This window comes from Stigmatopora argus, chromosome 21 (genome assembly GCF_051989625.1).
Source record: "Stigmatopora argus isolate UIUO_Sarg chromosome 21, RoL_Sarg_1.0, whole genome shotgun sequence".
In the NCBI taxonomy this organism is placed as follows: Eukaryota; Metazoa; Chordata; class Actinopteri; order Syngnathiformes; family Syngnathidae; genus Stigmatopora; species Stigmatopora argus.
Genome location: NC_135407.1, coordinates 6,100,273 through 6,117,211, shown reverse-complemented (window position 1 = coordinate 6,117,211; position 16,939 = coordinate 6,100,273). Strand labels below are relative to the sequence as shown.

Genomic DNA, 16,939 nt, shown 5'->3' with positions numbered 1-16,939 from the left:
TAGTCGTTTATCCAGCTCTTTATACTCACGTTTCCTCAAAGATGTACCGTCACATTTTCATCCACTTTGTAAAGGGCATGCCCTTATTAGCTCAGCAAGCTTGAGTCATATCTGGACTGGTTGCAATATAATAACAGTTAATACAATATAGTTCAGTCTGCTCTTTATACTCATGTTTTCTCAAAAATGTATTGTCGTGGCTTCATCCACTTTGCAAAGTGCTTGTCCTTATTGGCTGCTAAGCGCAATTCCTATCTTGACATTTCAGCCACACGTAACATGGAACATTTCTTCAAATTTTAGATTCCTTTTGCCTATGAAAGATCTTTTTTTTGCAGACCGCCACATGGGGGTAATTAGTCTATTTGGAGTAATTATTCATCTCGCAAAAATCAGCTCCCACACTTGAGTTTCTGGTTCCCACACCAGCACAAACACACATCAGGACATTTACAGCTATTAAAAGTATTTTTGTTACATGCATTTGCATGTAGGTTGACGCCTCTGTGTTATTTCCGTTCCTGGAAAATGAAGCTGCTTTTGAATAAGGCGCCGCGAGGCACAGCCACAGTATTTTCCGCAGTAACAAACAACGCATATTGTTCAATTGTCGACAATTGAGAACTGCGCACACCTTTTAATACAAGGACAAGTGCTGAATCGAAGTTACAGTACACTTAGTACGGCATGCATGAAATAATGATTCACGTGCCATCAGTGAGGTAAACAGAACATTTTGATGTAACTGTAACTATTCCTCTAACAGGGGTGTCCAAATATTTTCTCAGAGAGCCGTTTTCAGAGAAATAGGGTTTTAACAATAAAAAAAGATTAGACGAGGTCGACTTTTTATACAAATATTTAATGACTAACAAAAGGGTGGCAGCAGGGGGACATTTGAACACACAGTGCAGCTGGTCTGCTCCCTGGGGGTTATTATAAAAAGCAACAATCTATTCCCATCTTAAGCCATGAGCACTTTCAAGCCATCTCTAGAACTACCAACACTAATTCACATTCAAACTACCTGTCGTGGTGGGAATTTCTTGGCACCGGGACAGTACAATATTTCTAATATCCAGTTGGAAAAACAGTGAGCAAACTGTCTGACATAACAACTTGACTTAAAAACATAAATTATATTACACGTATGGGAAATATGGTGTGAGTTCCCCATGTTAAACGTATATTTTTAACTTTTATGGGAAGATGGGTGGAACAACCACGTGGAGTGTCCAAAATGGAATGTTCAAAATGACAAAATATTGATCACAATTTGGCTTTGGATTAGCAAAAACAAGCAGAGTAACAGAATGTCAACAGAAATGATCCACAATTGTCTCCTCAGCAGGCGAGAAAAGATGCTGGATAAATTTAGTGTAAATTGAATTTACGATGTCAGAGTACCATCGTAGTAGCCACTAATTTTCATTTCTTACACACACTTGAATTCCGGTCAAGTCAGTTTGGACCTTTTACAAATTGTAGTCGTGGTGATTTACATTAAAAGCAAATCAGTTGGCAACTTCCCCCAAATTAATTACCGACGTATCACTTTCCTCTAGTCCGTGGAGTGTATGCTATTTATAGAGCGAGGACCTTTGCTCCAAAGCACTGGTTGCAACACAGGCATGGCTAATTAGTTCCACACTACTCGTGTAGAAACGCTTGACTGCGCTCCTTGACAGCTGCGGTAATATTACAAAAATCTCCCTCCCTACACTGCACGACCCCTCAGAACTGTCTTCTAAATTCGAAAGCTGGTGGTGGTGGTGTCGTAGTATTACGAAACACCCGGGGAGGGTTGTCTGATGACAAGGGACGATTATTGTGAGGTTTTCCCAGTTCTTGGACTAGTGTGAGGTGACGCCAGGGCCTCTTGCTAATGACTTGTACATCCAGAGCGTGAGCGACGGTCGCTAATGCCACTTTGTGTCGAGTCTAATTTTGACTTTCCATCGCAAGACTCAAGGCACCACGGTGCCCTGCGACAGGGATCGGGTCATTTCCGTGTGCACAAAGTACGTCTTGAGTTCCCCTTTGCCCTTGACGTTGATGATGCCTCGACACGAGCACAGGTAGCCCAGCGTGGATAAGATCTCGCCGGTCTCTTTCGTCACCTGCACAAACGACAAAGAACGGCGGCCTAGAGACACGCCTGAGGATTTGGAAGACGTTTGCATGAATGTCCTAAAAATGTGATCTTCACCTGGATTTTGCCTAGAACTCCCGTGGTCTCCATCCTGCTGGCCACATTCACGCTGTTTCCCCAGATGTCGTATTGAGGTTTCTGGGCCCCGATGACCCCGGCAATGACTGGTCCGTGGTTTATCCCTTGGTGAAACCCCCCCGAGACGGATCAATAGATCTCAGAGAGAGATTGACGGAGCTCACGTGATGCCGCCGTCGCGTGTTCTCACCGATTCGGAGTCGGAAGTCGTTAAAGGAATGTTTGTTGATGACGTCGAGCTTCCCGACTAAAGCGAAGGCAAACTCCACCATGGTGCCGATGTGCATGTATTGCCTGTCATGTTCCTAAAGAGAAAATGCAAAATATGTGTAGGATAATATTTTAAAAAATAAATGACATTTTTAAAAAAATCAATACAACCGCATTTTTCTAAATCGCACTTTTTTTCGTAGTCTGCGACTTGGTTTTTTTTCTCTCTGTAACCACCGATAATAATCATTACAGTAAACAAATAATAATTTTGAAAAAATGGAGGGATTGGAGCCATCGCAGTGATTGGCTGAAGTTTTTATGTTTTAACCAAGTATCTATTTTTTGGAAACGTTAGTAAAAATGCTAACACGTGCCTGTGCACACTCCGGTCCAGGCGTCAAGTTGAGTCCGGTGGCTGCCATGTAGGTACTCCCGATGGTCTTAATCTTTTCCACTCCACTGAACTTTGGCTTTGAAAGCAGCTGCGGACACAACGGGTGGGAGTGAGGGTCAAGCGTGTTGCGCCAATTGACCTTAAATAACAAGTCAACGCCAGATTAACGACTGGAAAGCACAAAATACATTGGCTCACCTCGTCGAAATCCGCGATGATCTCATTGAGCAGACGGAGGCATTCCAGGCCTTCCTTGTTGACGTCGGACTCGGTGTAAAATTCCTTGAAGTCCGGGATGGAGGCGAATATCACGCAGACGGAATCGTAGGACTGATGGTAAAGATCCTAAAGACGGTAAAGCCACAGCGCCTTTTAATATGCGCCAGAGGATACACTCACTTTTGAACTGCTAACTCCATTTTTGCCGCGGAATCGAGAACGGCTGACCTCATTTTTCCACCAGTTGCGTCCCAGGAAGTGTTCAGCCACGTGGGCGGGCAGGACGTTCTCCAGGAGGACTCGGTTGAGATTCTCCATGGTCTCAATCTCCTCGCACTCCCGCTTGAATTTGTCCCTCCACAGGAAGTCCAACCTACAGTAATATTCATTCTGTTACAGGAGGACAGAGTAGAGACACCTGCGTCATTGCTAGATCACAACAAAAGTTGGGTGATTAGATGAATATTTTTTTGGGGAGACACTTAACAAGAATGGACGCCTCTTGCCATCACTAACGTCGAATTACTACAATTAGAACATCCGCCACATGGTTCAGAGATCACGGGTTCCCGTATGGAGTTTGCACGTTCCTCCCGTGCCTTTGTGGGTTTTCTCCTGGTTCTCCGGTGACCTCCCGCATCCCCAAACCACGCGGAACGACCGCTGTGAATTGTCCGTACGTACGAGTGCGTGCCTGAATGGTCATTGTGCCCTGTTTTTGCCCAATTCGGGATTGCATTGTGGGCTGGGATGAGCTCCAGCACCCCCGCGACCCTCGTGAGGATACGTGGGTGCGAGATGAATAGTCCAAAAATGGTATGTATTGAAATAAAATGACCTTCCCTGCGGAAAGTGCTGCTATCGCTGTATTACATAGCCTATTTTGCATAAAAGACAAGGCAACATTCTCCATCTTTATGGCTTGAGGGACTTTTGACTATATTTCTACATCAGTGAGTGTCGGAGACGGTCGTCGCGCACCGACGTCCGGGCGCTCTGGGTTACCTGCCCCCGCAGTGTGTGCTTGTGTATGTGTGTCGGTAATGTTTGACATGATATATGCGGGCAGTGCGGCTTTTTTTGTGTCCCCAGTGTGATTCCAGTAGGCTGCCAATTTATCAGACACGTCGAATTTAAACACCGAGATCTATCTTTATCAACATACGCCATGTGTATTCTCTAAGGGGAGAGGGGGAAAGTGGGGCAGTAGTTGGGGGAAAACTTGCTGATTTTAGATGCACTTTGGAGCCACCAGTACAAAGTTTTTTGCTCTTAATGGATTGGAAAAAAGGGTTCATTTGAGCTGACGCCGGAGTTTTGCAATGCAAATGATCTTAAGTTGCCGATTAAAATGGATGCGCTGCGTCCACAATATCCACCGTCGTTTTATGCATGACACGGCGACTCCGTATCGATTTTGGGCGTGCGCGTAACATCCACAATTACGTGGGCTGTGTTCCAGGGCCAGACCGGAGTTTATTTTGTATTCAGGTTTGCTCTCATCTACCATCTGCCCACGGAAATGGAAAAATAGGAAAAACAGGATAAACAGAAATGTTTTCATTTTGGACTTGAAATCTGAATTTGGGCTGCCCATTTTTTGACGCAATTCTATCATTTAATTACAGTGGTACCTCGATCTACGATCAGCTCTACCTAGGACATGCTCGAGGAACGATGAAAATTTCGATCAAATAATTCGCCCTAGATACGATCAAAATTTCAAGATGCGACCAAGCCAGGTGGCCATGACATGAGAGGCTGTTTATCATTGTAGCGCACTGTTTTTTGCCGCATCTCTTTCGTGTATAACATATCTACGAGCACTGAACGATTTATTCAGACGAGTTTCTCCTGCGCATCGACCAGGAAACGCACAACGCGGATGCGCGGGCAAAAAGAGGGCTTTCTGGGTAATGAAGTATACTCGTGCACTCAACACCGATAGGCCATGGCACCCTTTCACAGAATAAAACTTCATTACCCACAATCAATACGTGGGTAGGCTGTTATTCCTTCCTTAGCCTGCTAGCTCCCGCGATCACGCATTCAAGACTACTTCTCGTTGGCAAGTGGTCGTGCGTTATCCTATTGTGAGGAAATTTGTGTGCATCATTTTCGGAATATTTTGAAGGGAATACAACAGCAAACAGTGAACGTGAGGGTGGAGGCGTGGCAAACAGCTAACCCGCCCAGAACGAAGGTAAAAAAAAATTAAACAAAATTAGAATTCATTTTTCTGTAAAGTTACATTAAACGTATGTTTGAGTGCCTGTATATATTAATCCAAGTTCATTTAAATTTGTTTGTTCCGTTAAGAGTGCGTTGTCGTGGAAAGTCCCCCCGAAACCCCAACTGTGCGTCTCTCCCTCCCGTCGGCGAAATCCGACCAATTTTATTTATATTAAACACATTTTATTACTATTAAACCACTAGTTATATGTTACTTTGTTAATAGATGGCGAATTAGAAGAAATAAAACATTTTTTCCAATCCAATATCCTGTTTTTGGTGTTTTTTCAGAGGGTTGGAACAAATTAATTTGTTTTTAGTTCATTTCAATGGGAAACGTTCGTTCGAGTTACGAAAAGCTCGACATACGATCTCAGTCCCAGAACGGATTAAGATAGTATGTTGAGGTACCACTGTATTGTGTAAAAATCCTATTATAGTGAACTTAAAGGCAATTCTACTGAGTAAATGCAATTTTTTTTTTCATTTTTCACCTCCACTGTTAATAATCTGTACAACCTAGTAGAACATGTTTAAAAAAAAATGTACCCGAAGGGAAAACTACCTGGCGTAGTAAATGTCGGTGTTCTAGTACTGAATTTGTATTTATTTTCTGGCCGAATAGTTTGCCAAGAGACTGAATGCTACTTGGCACCGTTTAGAATTGCCACTTACAATCGGGAGTTGTTTTTATTTTGCTGGAAATGCTTCAAAGGGTTTGCAGGTAGGGCAAACCTCATTTTAGGAGCGTCACTCGGCACATTTTGTTTTCGAGACATGACGTCCTCCCGCCCATCTGTTGACGGCGACCCAAAAAAAGGACGTGCCGAGCTGTCCGGAGAGAGTGGCCGCTTTCTGATACGCCGAGCTTTTGCTCTCATTTGGTGAACATCTGCTGTGGGGTCAGCGCTGATGGATGGCACCCCCCGAAATTGAGATAAAATATGCCCGGCAAAAATGTGTGTCAGCTGAGCTTTTTATATCTCGCTGAAGAAGGATGAAAAGGGTGGAAAAAGCGGGTCACGTGAGTAACTCTGAAGCTGCACTGCAATCTAAAATCGATTCAATGTGTGCTCAAGGTAGGAATTGCTGTTAAATGGAGGCCTGCTATTGTCCTAATCATCAAAATGGAACGGTTTTGGCCAGATTCCTCCATTGAACCTTGTTAAATGCATTTGGGCTGACATTTTAACGTGTTACTACTGACCTGGCGAGCCAACACCAGCAGGGTGATGAAGAAGATGAATAGGGACACAGAGCCCATGGTTTTGAGGTCCTTCAGGATTCCAGGTCTAGCCAGCAAGGAAAAAAATGGAGGAGTGGCAATATTAATTATCATGACCAACACTAATCGGATGTTTTGCAGAAACAAAATGGAACAAACACAATGATTTGCAAATCATTTTCCATCGACACGGAATACAACACTTGACAAGATCCTTTTTGAATATTTTGCAAAACAAATTCAAACCATTTGAAGCCATTTCATCAAGTTAAATTTCCCATAAAATGCAAACACGTAAATCCACGATCAGTGGTACGCCTGGGGGGGATCTTCATGTAAAAACGGAGAAATCCGTGCTTGTTATTCTCAAATAAAGCCTCATTATAAACAAAAAGTTCAAACAAGGTACCTGTCCAGGGCTTCGGTGGGATACAGCGCTTTGCTGAAGCCGTCCAGCAGCGGAGCGTGGGTCTGCAGGATGATGATGTTGTAGACCACCAAGGCCGCCAGCATCACCACCATCTTCAGCTCGTAGTTGACCCTCAGGAAGACCGAGCACGACACCAGGCCAAGAATGCAGCAGTAGATGAAGTACTACGGAGAGTCCAGATACACAATGCGTATTCATTCCTCCGTGGGTTTGATTGGCAGGCAAAAAACAAAAACAAATCTCCCGAGCTCCAAGCGGCCCGGGTTCTCCGCGGAACTCATTAAAAGTACTTTGTATCCCGTCGCAATCCCGCTTGACATTCACACCCAGGAATCCGACTATATGTGACATTCAAGAATGCGGTAAATAATCATTATATGCTCCTTGGGAAAAACCTCTTGGGTGCACATTAAGAATTAATCACAGAGAGGGAAGCTTTTCATCCATACGAATTCCCTTTGCATGGGAGATGGATGGAAATGGGCGGGGTTAACGACGGGAATCCGCATCCTTGGGGTCTTTGGGGAAAAAAAAAAAACATATTGGTTTAATTATTATTTTTTGAATACATTATTGGCCGGCATTGACAGTGATTGACGTCCACACCGTTTGAACGGGGCGCTTCAGTAGAATCATTGAAGTTAAGCTTTCAATTCAACTTTTACATGTAGTACAGTTTCATGGAAACTATTTATTGACTATTAATGCCACTGAAAAATGAGCATTCTTCTTACTGACAGCCACAACACACTGTGAATACTAAGTGTGTACAAAGAGAGGCAGTGAATAACAAGTACTTTTTCAAAGTGATCTTCTGTATTAAAGTGCAGTGTTTGCCGTGTTCAAAATGAGGGTGCTACACTGGTGCCTGGATGAACCATTTTTGGGGTGTGGTTCAAAACATATGCAAAAAGTCATCCAAAAATCAGCGGTTGGCTGCTTTCGGGGAAAACTTACTGGTAGATAAAAGCGGCTTTCTCTCGTGGATTGAGCCTGAGAGTCTGGTGGGATGGTGCCATTGGTGAGATTCAGCGGGGGGACGGTAACAATGGCTTCAGTGGAGACTTCCTCCGTGGATTTGCCGTCATCGTCCACAAAAAACTGCAAAAGCGGGAGAAGAAAAGCGGTCACAGAAATGATTTGATAGCATTGAAGTGCCTGGTGGCTCTCAACTTGCTTAGCAACGGAGAGCGCAAGCCCAGTTTAGGCGCGCTCGCCATCCTCACCATGTTGAAGACGGCCATCACCAGGATGAGGGCGGTGGTCGTCATGGTGAGGACCAATCGTAGCCAGGGATTGTTGGTGACGATGATCCTGGACGAAGTGTTCAACCGGGGGAAAGAGCACACCGATCCCTTTTGCCCTTGCTGAAAACAGTAAAAAAAGGTACAAAAAAATAAATAAATGATGAAGCAAATGGTAAAATGTCACGTGCCTGGGCCAAAGGATAAAAGGATCTCACAGGTTTTTGTGTGTGCAAAAGCCAACAGCTGTGATGCTATGGGAATGTTCTTTAACTTATTTTCAATTTTGAAAAGATTTCCAATTTCCCTCCTTTTTTGAGAATCGCGCTGAATTAATGACTTCTGAAAAGCCATTAAAGACAATCCTTTTCTAAGTGACATCTAGGTCACACATCAAGGTTATTGATAACCAGCGGTTGAGGAGAGGCGACCCACTTGCGCTTTGAATCGGAGGGCTCTCCGTGGAGAGTGATGAGGTCTTAAGGATTGCGCCTTCACAAAATTCAAGACACGTCGTTGGCAAATGAAAAGGGGAAACTAACATAAACAGAAACTATAAACATTGCACCTGCTTTATTATGACTATGACTTGCCTTATAGTTCTTGAGAGAAAAAAAACAACAATCTTGCTCGTTTCATTTTACGACACTGCGTTGAAATATCACTGCCTGGGCTGTTAACATATTTACTTCCATATCGCCATATTATTATATCCTCTCTACGAGTACGTCTCAGGTATGTTTTCCTGACAAATGCACGGATACCCACCAGAACGTGACCAGCAAAGCAAAGAAGCAGGATGACAGCCAATAGCAAGAAGGCCAGACCGAAGGATATCCCCAGCACTGCAGTTCTACAACACACACAAACACACGCACACACACACACACAAGGAAGCAATTTGAGCGTTAACAAAGTGTGTTGAATTGTGAGGTCATGCGCGTTGGGCAACGAGTAAATGTAATTACTTTTCCTAATATATTCTGGCCACCAAACTATTCATCAAGAGTGAGCTTTTTTTCAGCACATCCACGCCATCCGTGTTTTTTTTTTTTATAACGCTCGAACGCATGAGCGGGTTCGATTTGACCAAGCCGGTCATAAAGTGGATGATGTCATGGGCCAAGCTTTAAGAAAAAGGACAGCGAGAAGAGAAAAAAAAAATCAATAGGCGTTCAGAGGCCAAATCGCACTTTTGGCCCGCCCGCCCAGGCAGTAAATTTGCACGAGTCGCTCTCCCGGCCGCCACTCTTTGATTTACCTGATCTATAATCGGCGGCGTCATCTCGCCTCCGTCTGTATTTTAACATCCTGCCAACGGCGCCCCACCCCCAGGCCTCTTTAATGAGCCGACTGGCGTCAAATAGCTTTTCTACCATCAATCTGACGGCACAGCTGGCGCCGGTGCCGTTGATGGCAATCTTGCACTCACTTGGGTAAGAGCAGGACTTGCACGATGAAGATGCAGGAGAATATCAGGCAGGCGCAGGTGACGTAGTACTTGAACGCAGGTAAGGTGGTGGATCTGTACTGTGGAGGGCAAAAACGGAGATTATTGGATGGGCCATTAAACGACATCTGCCGCGTCGTGATTACGCTCGCTCGACAAGTCACGCCGCGTAAACGCCACATGTGGTTTTTATTCCTTCCCGTAACTCGATTTGCTCGTGTATCGAATCGGTTTTTCCCGTCGGAATGAATTGCCACGGATTCGCTCCGGGCATCATTAGTGCGTTATTTGTTTGTAATTAAAAATCAAGAGGAATTGGAGTTCAAACTGACATGTAATAAACATATGGGAATAAATAAAGAAAGAAACTAGTTCTGTAAGGGACAGGTCACCGATTCAGAGTGTACCTTGACCCCCTGAACCGGTTGACGGCCAACCGCGGGGCACCAGGAAACAAACGTCCAGGGACAATTTAACGCACAATTAGCCCAAGTACCATGCTTTGGGAAACCCGGAGAAAAGCCACGCAGACTCGCGTTAAGGAAGGTTGGAGCCCACCAGGGATTGAACCCTCGGTTTTAGATCTAGATGTGCATTATTAATCAACTGCGCCTGATGAAAAGTGTATTTGAGAGCCTGTTAAAAGAAACTCAACCAAACAAGCAGACGGAGCATGTCAAGTGGTCATTAAGAAGCTATGGATTGCGTTGCAGTAAATCCCATTACTTTGCAAGCCCGTAAAATCCAGATTTTAATTGCATCTGGGCACATCTGCCCACTAAAACGTACATTCGCCACCAATTTGTTATTTGACTTTTAATTGGCTGCACATCTGTCGCGTCCGTAATACGGACAGCCGTCGCCGCCTCGGCGAGGAAGCGCACGGCGTCACGTTTTCAGGTCATTTCTCCACCAGAGTTATCGGCAACGGGTCGATTTTATGACCTCGAGTACGCGAGGAGCGATACGCGCGCGGCAATTGATGGCGTCGGAGGACACTAGTGACGGGCGCTGTTTTATATGCATTGGGCTTACCTCCGTCTCCAGCGCTTTGTTGTGGAAGAACAATGATATCCTCTGGATGTCCTCTGACTTCAACCACTGCCTGGGGAGGAAAAGACACCGTTTGTTAGGTAAAAAGCACGCCTGCCGGGCTACGGTGCTCCCGCCTGAAAAAGTTGGAAGCCGCCCCGTCGCGCTTACTTTTGCGAATTGATGTCGTCTATGGTGCGGATCATCCTTTCGTTGAGTTCTTCCTCAAAGCGCCTTTTCTGGGATTTGGACCTTAACGAGTAGATGTGGGCAGCGTCGATAAGAAGCCATTTAGGGACAGTGGCTCTCTCGTTAAAGGTTAAAGAGTTTTGGAGTTCATAATGGCCTGTGCAGTTGGAATTTCACGTGACGTCAATTTTTGTTCTTTTATTCTTCAATTGTTTTTTGTTTTGGATTCAATGTCACTATTTGGTCTCGTTTTATTTGGGTTTTTCAGGCATTTGACGGAACAAGGTGAAAAGAGGGGAATTTATATTGAAACACCCATTGACCTCAACTTGGAACTGGCAATGCACATGACCGGACGTTTGGTCGCCGGACTTTTGGTCGCCGGACGTTTGGTCGCCTGGACCCAAACGCGCGGCGAGAAAACAAGGCAAAACAACACGGTCTACGCATCAATCAAAGCCAACAATGGCCCTGAGCGGACGTGTGACTGTATAAGAGTTTGTATGTACATGAGTTGTCCCCTTAGGAAGGGACGTCAGTCAGGGTCTTAACAAGTTCTCCAACAAAAAACAATAAAAGTACGGGAAATTTGGAGCTTTTCTTTAGCCTAATAATTAATAGGGCATTAAGTATGACAAAATAATAATTCAGTTTGTATTTACGGAATTTGAGCAACAATTTTAAAATGGTAATTATCAATAACCTTCCGGGCGACCAAACGTCGGAGTACTGGCAACGCAATATCACGATTGGAAGTCAAATGGGTGCATCATGTTTGAAACCTCAGTCTTGCATTAACGTAATCAACAACACACAAAAATCATCAAGTATGAAAACAGTGTCAACTCACCTCTCCCGCCGCTGAAAGTGGTACTGGCCCATGGGAACGTCCTGGCAACGCATCCATCATAACCTTAAGCTAAATTTGTGAAGTTTGACGACGATAAGTCACGCACGCCGCCGTACTGACCGTGGTGTTGATCTTGTCATTGTCCGCGCTCATGCTGTCGCGGTGGTGGAGGTTGGCGAAGGGCTTGGCGGCCCCCCACGACTCCAGGTAGCGGGTCATCCGGACCGACGCCCTCATCTTGCCGCCGTCCAGGGACGGGCGAGAGCGCAGGCCGAGCAGAGGGCTGTGCTTCTCCGTCTGGCGTTGAAAAGAAAAAAAAACCATGAAGCTCAACTAAGGCATTGCAGTCAAATGGAGGGCCGAGCAGACTGTGATAGCGATTCCTTGAGGAATTGAAATTAATGCCTCGGCTAATGCCAACGCGGGTGCCCCGAAGCTGACATTCAACAACAATCACTGAAGGGACAGACACGGCACGCTGTCAGCCGGTGGCCTCGATGTAGCCTTTATCCATTCAGAGCTTCTTGGAAATGTCATCCAGTGTCTGCTGCCTTTTTTGGGGGTATTAATATCGGACAGGATATTAAAAAGCTCATGAATGCGCGTAGAGAAGGTGCCAAGTGCTCTTGGCGTCATATTTTGCTATGGAATTTTTATGAAATGATTGTTGCTACCTCAGTGCGCATCCACACATTTTTGAACGTAACCGTTGTCTGCACCTTGGGATTGATGACCAGGAAGGTGACCACGCCGTGCTCTTTTAGGTAGGAGTCTCGACTTTGTCCGTCTCCCGGTTCCACCTTATAGGAGCCCTTCAGGTAGTCCAGAGTCACCGAGGAAATGTGCACCCTCCTGCGGAAAAGGCGTTAAGGTTATTTCGAACCGCCGGGACCTCAAAATAGTCCCCCTCATGGCAAAAATGTTGTCAATACGCCTACATGGGCGTGAGTGGCGTGCCGTGTGTCATACCCCGGGACACCTCCCGCCTCCATGTGGTTGGCCAAGGTCACGTCATGAGACCACACGTCGTACTGCCACTTGCGGAGGCCGATCACGCCACACAGGACGTTTCCGGAGTGAACGCCCACGCGCATGTTGATGTCCACCCTGGTGGCGTCTCGGACTTTCCTGAGGGGAGATGACGCATTTTTAGAGACGCGGGAGTCCCCGACATAAACGCCAGCTGGTCTACCGACGATCATATACGTGATGCCATAGGGTGAAGTCATTTTTATTTGCCCGGAGCGGGCCGAGGCTTATCATTTGATCGACTCGATTGTTCAAACAGAGCTAAAAAAATCAACTCTGGATTTGTTCAGCGCACGCTGGTGTGTATGTGTGAAGTGGGAAAAGCGGGAGACGGAGTTGGTGTTTTACTTGATGGCCTCGCACATTTCCAAGCCCGTCCTCACGCAGTTCCTGGCGTGATGAGGCAAGGATTCGGGCAGACCGGAAACGCAGTAATAGCAGTCTCCCAGGATCTTGATTCGCATGCACTCGTTTTCCTGTGGAGCAAATAAATAGTCAAAAATAGTGCATTCATGATAAAGATGGACAGTTTTGGTTATCATTTGTCAACAAAGAATTAAAAAATATGTGATATGGATATGGTGTGACGGCAAATATCGCGATAGGTGATATTTTTTCATATCGCACAGCACTACATGACACATAAGCACATCATGAAAAGAATCAAAGTTTTACCCTATTTACATGCAATAAAATACAACTGAAGGGTATCTACGGTGCTTCATGGTTATCAGTATTCATTCATTCATGCTAACTTATAATGCATTTCATAATGCGTTTTATAGCAGAATTTTAGATTCGCTACTTTCCACATTAACACATTTGTAGCTCGTGGCTGGATGGGTCTTATATAAGAGCGACACCGTCCATCGGCGGGCACAAAGCGTGGAGAGGCTGACTCAAGCTTGCGCCGCGTATGCCGGAGCCGCTAAAAGCCACCGGCCCACGTGTCTCGGGGGGGCCGCCAGTGGCCTTAGGACGGGAGAAAAGCGTCATCGATTGACTTTCGTTTGATTGACGGGGCAGGACGGACTTGGGCGACAATAATGGGAAATGTTTTCAATGTTGGTGACCATACCTTGGCGATCTGGTCAAACTTTCCAAAGAGTTCATTGAGCATGTGAACCAGTTCCCCTGGAGCGCAATCCGTGGCCAGCCTGGTGAAGCCCACGATGTCGGCGTAAAGGATACTGCCAAGATTCAAAAAAATTGAAACATCTGACAAAAGGGAAACATTAATCACTCTCTATACATTTATAATATTCATTAGAAATGTTCGCACGAAACATTCCTTTTGTGGGCCAGACAAAAAATTCAAGCGTACCCGATCTGGCCCACGGCCCACCACTTTGAAACCTGTGGTGTAAATGGTGTACACACACAGGAACACTTGAAGACCACCTAAGGACATTGTCATATTGTTTAGGAAATCTGGTTCCTAAAGGACATTCCTTCAAGAGTCTCTCACAATAAGCCCGAATGATTGCACTCGGCTTGTTTTCGATGCGAAAATGAGTGGGGGGTGGAGGTGGGGGGCATTGGGGGGATTTGCAAAGTGACCCTGGCGCACAATGACGGCGGCTTAACTGTGATTTGATATTGTCCGTGGCAACAATAGGAACAGGAAGAGAAAAAGGGAAAAGGAAAAAATATGACAAAAGCGTGAGAGCGTGTAAGACCACAAAAGAAGAGAAAGCGAGAGCGAGCGGCAATAACGAGCAAATACAAGGAAGGCCAGTCAGTCAGTCACCTGACATTGGTGTGCCTCTGCACGTAGAGGTTGTGGAAGTTGTTGCCGCTCTCCGTGCGGCCGAATTTGGGACCCTGAAGTCGCTGGATGATCTCGGCTTTCATCACTCGGGCGATGTGAGACGGCAAAAGCGACAGCAGTAAACGTTCCTACGGAGGGAGAACACAAAAGTACAATTTCTCAAAGTCACGCAACTACCCTTCGTGTAAAATAACAGCATCACGCCACTTTTGTCACTTTTATCATTCTGTCAACAATGACTGGAAAGCTCCATTCTGGTTGTGATGTCACAACAAGACACTGTTTTTCGCAATTCTGGTTGTGATGTCACAACCAGAATTGCGAAAAACAGTGTCTGTTGCCCGATGCATTGTTTTGGGTGGAATGACAATAAAATGTTAGGAAAAACAACCCCATTTGGGTGCCAAATTCATTTACCACATGGAAAATCATTGTCATTTTCCAAACAAGAGCAAATGTTCATCCGAAAGTGCACTTTCTCAATGGAATGCAACCATTTTTTTCTTTATTCTGTGTTTTTGGCGTGTATCCCAGAACGTGGAAAACATCCATCTGCACTGGGCTGTTTTTTATCTCATGACTGGAATTGTTGTGTAACGGCTAAAAGTGCTTTTTAGAGGGGGGCAATACATAAATATAATATTTCCAGCACTTGTGCTTGTGTGTCGGGAGGTGGTCAGTTTAGGGGGCGTGAGTCACAGATGCATCTGCGAGCGCAGAGGGTCATTACGGCGTTCGCTCACACCACGGGCAGAAAATTAACAAGATTGAGAGGCGGCGGGCTGCACCAAAAATAGGCGGCTTCGCGGCTTCATCGCTCTCCGCCGTTATTACGAGCAGCTCTGACAAATGGGCCAAAGTGATGTTCAGTCAATGGCGGCTAATGAATGGGATGGCGCGCCGTTTGGATTTTACAACGGAATGTGGGGATCGGGAACAGATGGGCGGCAAAATGGGCCCCCGTTTCACGACAGCCGAGAGAATGGCGAGCGGTCCCAAAGTGCGACTCCAGTGACCCTGGTGAGGACAAGCCCCATGAAAAATGGATGCCTCGGCCTAACTAATCCCAAGCGAGTGTGCTTTCAATTAATAATTTGAGCGGTTATGTGCCATTTTTCAGTCTGAAAGGAATGCTGGCGAATGTCAAGATTTTAATGTCAAGCAAATGTCAGTGAATTAGGCCACTTTCTATATGCTAATTACAGAGAAATCACAAAACTAGCTTGACACAACCTTAACCTGTTTCCAGCTATGCTGTTATCGTCAAACCATTTCAAATGGAATACCATTCAACTTTTTTAACAGATTACCGTATTTCGCAGACTATAAATCAGCCTTTTTTTCTCAGTTTGGCTGGGCCTGCGACCCATACTCAAGTTTTTTCATCTCTAGCCACCCACAGCCTTTTGTATTGTTTTTGCCAATAGTCATCTGAAAAACGTATTATTTATGAACTTGTTATTTAGCCAAAAAAAAAAACACACAAAATCGCCTGCAGACTGAAAATATGAACTCATAAACCAAAACTTTTTGAATGTAACAACCTGTTGGTGTTTCTCAAACTCCAACTTGATGGGGGATTTGATGCAGTTGCAGGTGTCTTGGTAGGTCTGCTTGATAGCCACGTCCATCAGGTGCTTATGGTACGCCCCCGCTAGGTTGCCACAGGTAAAGATGATGACATTGGCCAGAATCTGCACACACACACAGGCCTTTGTAAACACACAGAGCGCCGAGACACATTTCCCACCCTCGCTCGCTGGCGCCCGCCCGCCTACACCATTACCTTGGAAAAGCAGATAAGAGCGAACACTTGAAGCCTGCTTTTCCAAACACGCCGTCGACCTCAGGCTCTTTCAACGGCGGCCTCGCATATCAATTGGCCTTCCTTCGCCCTTCTCGCCGCGGGCGAGCCGTTTGCCAGCGCGTGACTTGGGCACCGCTTGGTCAAAATCTGGCCATCCGTGACATTTGCCCACAACTCTGGGCTTTGGATGGCATTCAACGTATTTATAGGGAGGGGGGGGACATTACAGCATTTACCCTCGTACTCTCTGTCTCCGAATACGTGGGATTTGGGAAAGCGGACATGATTCGCCGTAATGAGTTTTTCCTTCGAGTACCCCCGAGCTGCGCTATTTATGGGCTTAGCTGGCTTAAGTCGAGCGGTAATTGACTTTTGAGTCTAACCCGGAAGTCGGCGCCATATCGACGGCGACGGACGTCCGTGCAGCGGTGGGCGGGTCGACGTCTCACCTGCCAGACCAGCGCTTCCAAGTCTTTGGCGGTGGACGCCAGGCAGATGCTGAGGGTGACGGTGTGTGACAGGCAGGTGAAGGTGCTGGCCATGATGGCCCATTTCATGGAGAAGGGCAGCATGGTGTAGACCACAAACACGATGAACAGGAAGAAGGAGACCTGAAGAGGACAA

The 16,939-nt window shown here is 45.8% G+C and overlaps 1 protein-coding gene across 1 annotated transcript in view; it reads right to left on the bottom strand.

Moving 5' to 3' along the window:
* Positions 1-843: 843 nt before the first annotated feature.
* LOC144066761 (adenylate cyclase type 2-like) overlaps positions 844-16,939 on the bottom strand; it is a 25,220-nt gene continuing 9,124 nt past the window's right edge. Inside the window, exons 3-25 of the mRNA XM_077590069.1 lie at positions 16,765-16,926; positions 16,053-16,202; positions 14,488-14,636; positions 13,816-13,927; positions 13,086-13,213; positions 12,678-12,836; positions 12,428-12,560; positions 11,829-12,005; positions 11,709-11,749; positions 10,841-10,921; positions 10,673-10,742; positions 9,620-9,717; positions 8,956-9,040; positions 8,170-8,310; positions 7,901-8,044; positions 6,923-7,107; positions 6,496-6,580; positions 3,285-3,446; positions 3,036-3,182; positions 2,818-2,925; positions 2,421-2,535; positions 2,210-2,334; positions 844-2,120 (exon numbers count right to left, since the gene is read on the bottom strand). Of these exons, the coding sequence (XP_077446195.1) occupies positions 1,968-2,120; positions 2,210-2,334; positions 2,421-2,535; positions 2,818-2,925; positions 3,036-3,182; positions 3,285-3,446; positions 6,496-6,580; positions 6,923-7,107; positions 7,901-8,044; positions 8,170-8,310; positions 8,956-9,040; positions 9,620-9,717; positions 10,673-10,742; positions 10,841-10,921; positions 11,709-11,749; positions 11,829-12,005; positions 12,428-12,560; positions 12,678-12,836; positions 13,086-13,213; positions 13,816-13,927; positions 14,488-14,636; positions 16,053-16,202; positions 16,765-16,926 (2,910 nt within the window). The 3' untranslated portion in view covers positions 844-1,967. The remainder of the gene's footprint in view (positions 2,121-2,209; positions 2,335-2,420; positions 2,536-2,817; positions 2,926-3,035; positions 3,183-3,284; positions 3,447-6,495; positions 6,581-6,922; positions 7,108-7,900; positions 8,045-8,169; positions 8,311-8,955; positions 9,041-9,619; positions 9,718-10,672; positions 10,743-10,840; positions 10,922-11,708; positions 11,750-11,828; positions 12,006-12,427; positions 12,561-12,677; positions 12,837-13,085; positions 13,214-13,815; positions 13,928-14,487; positions 14,637-16,052; positions 16,203-16,764; positions 16,927-16,939) is intronic.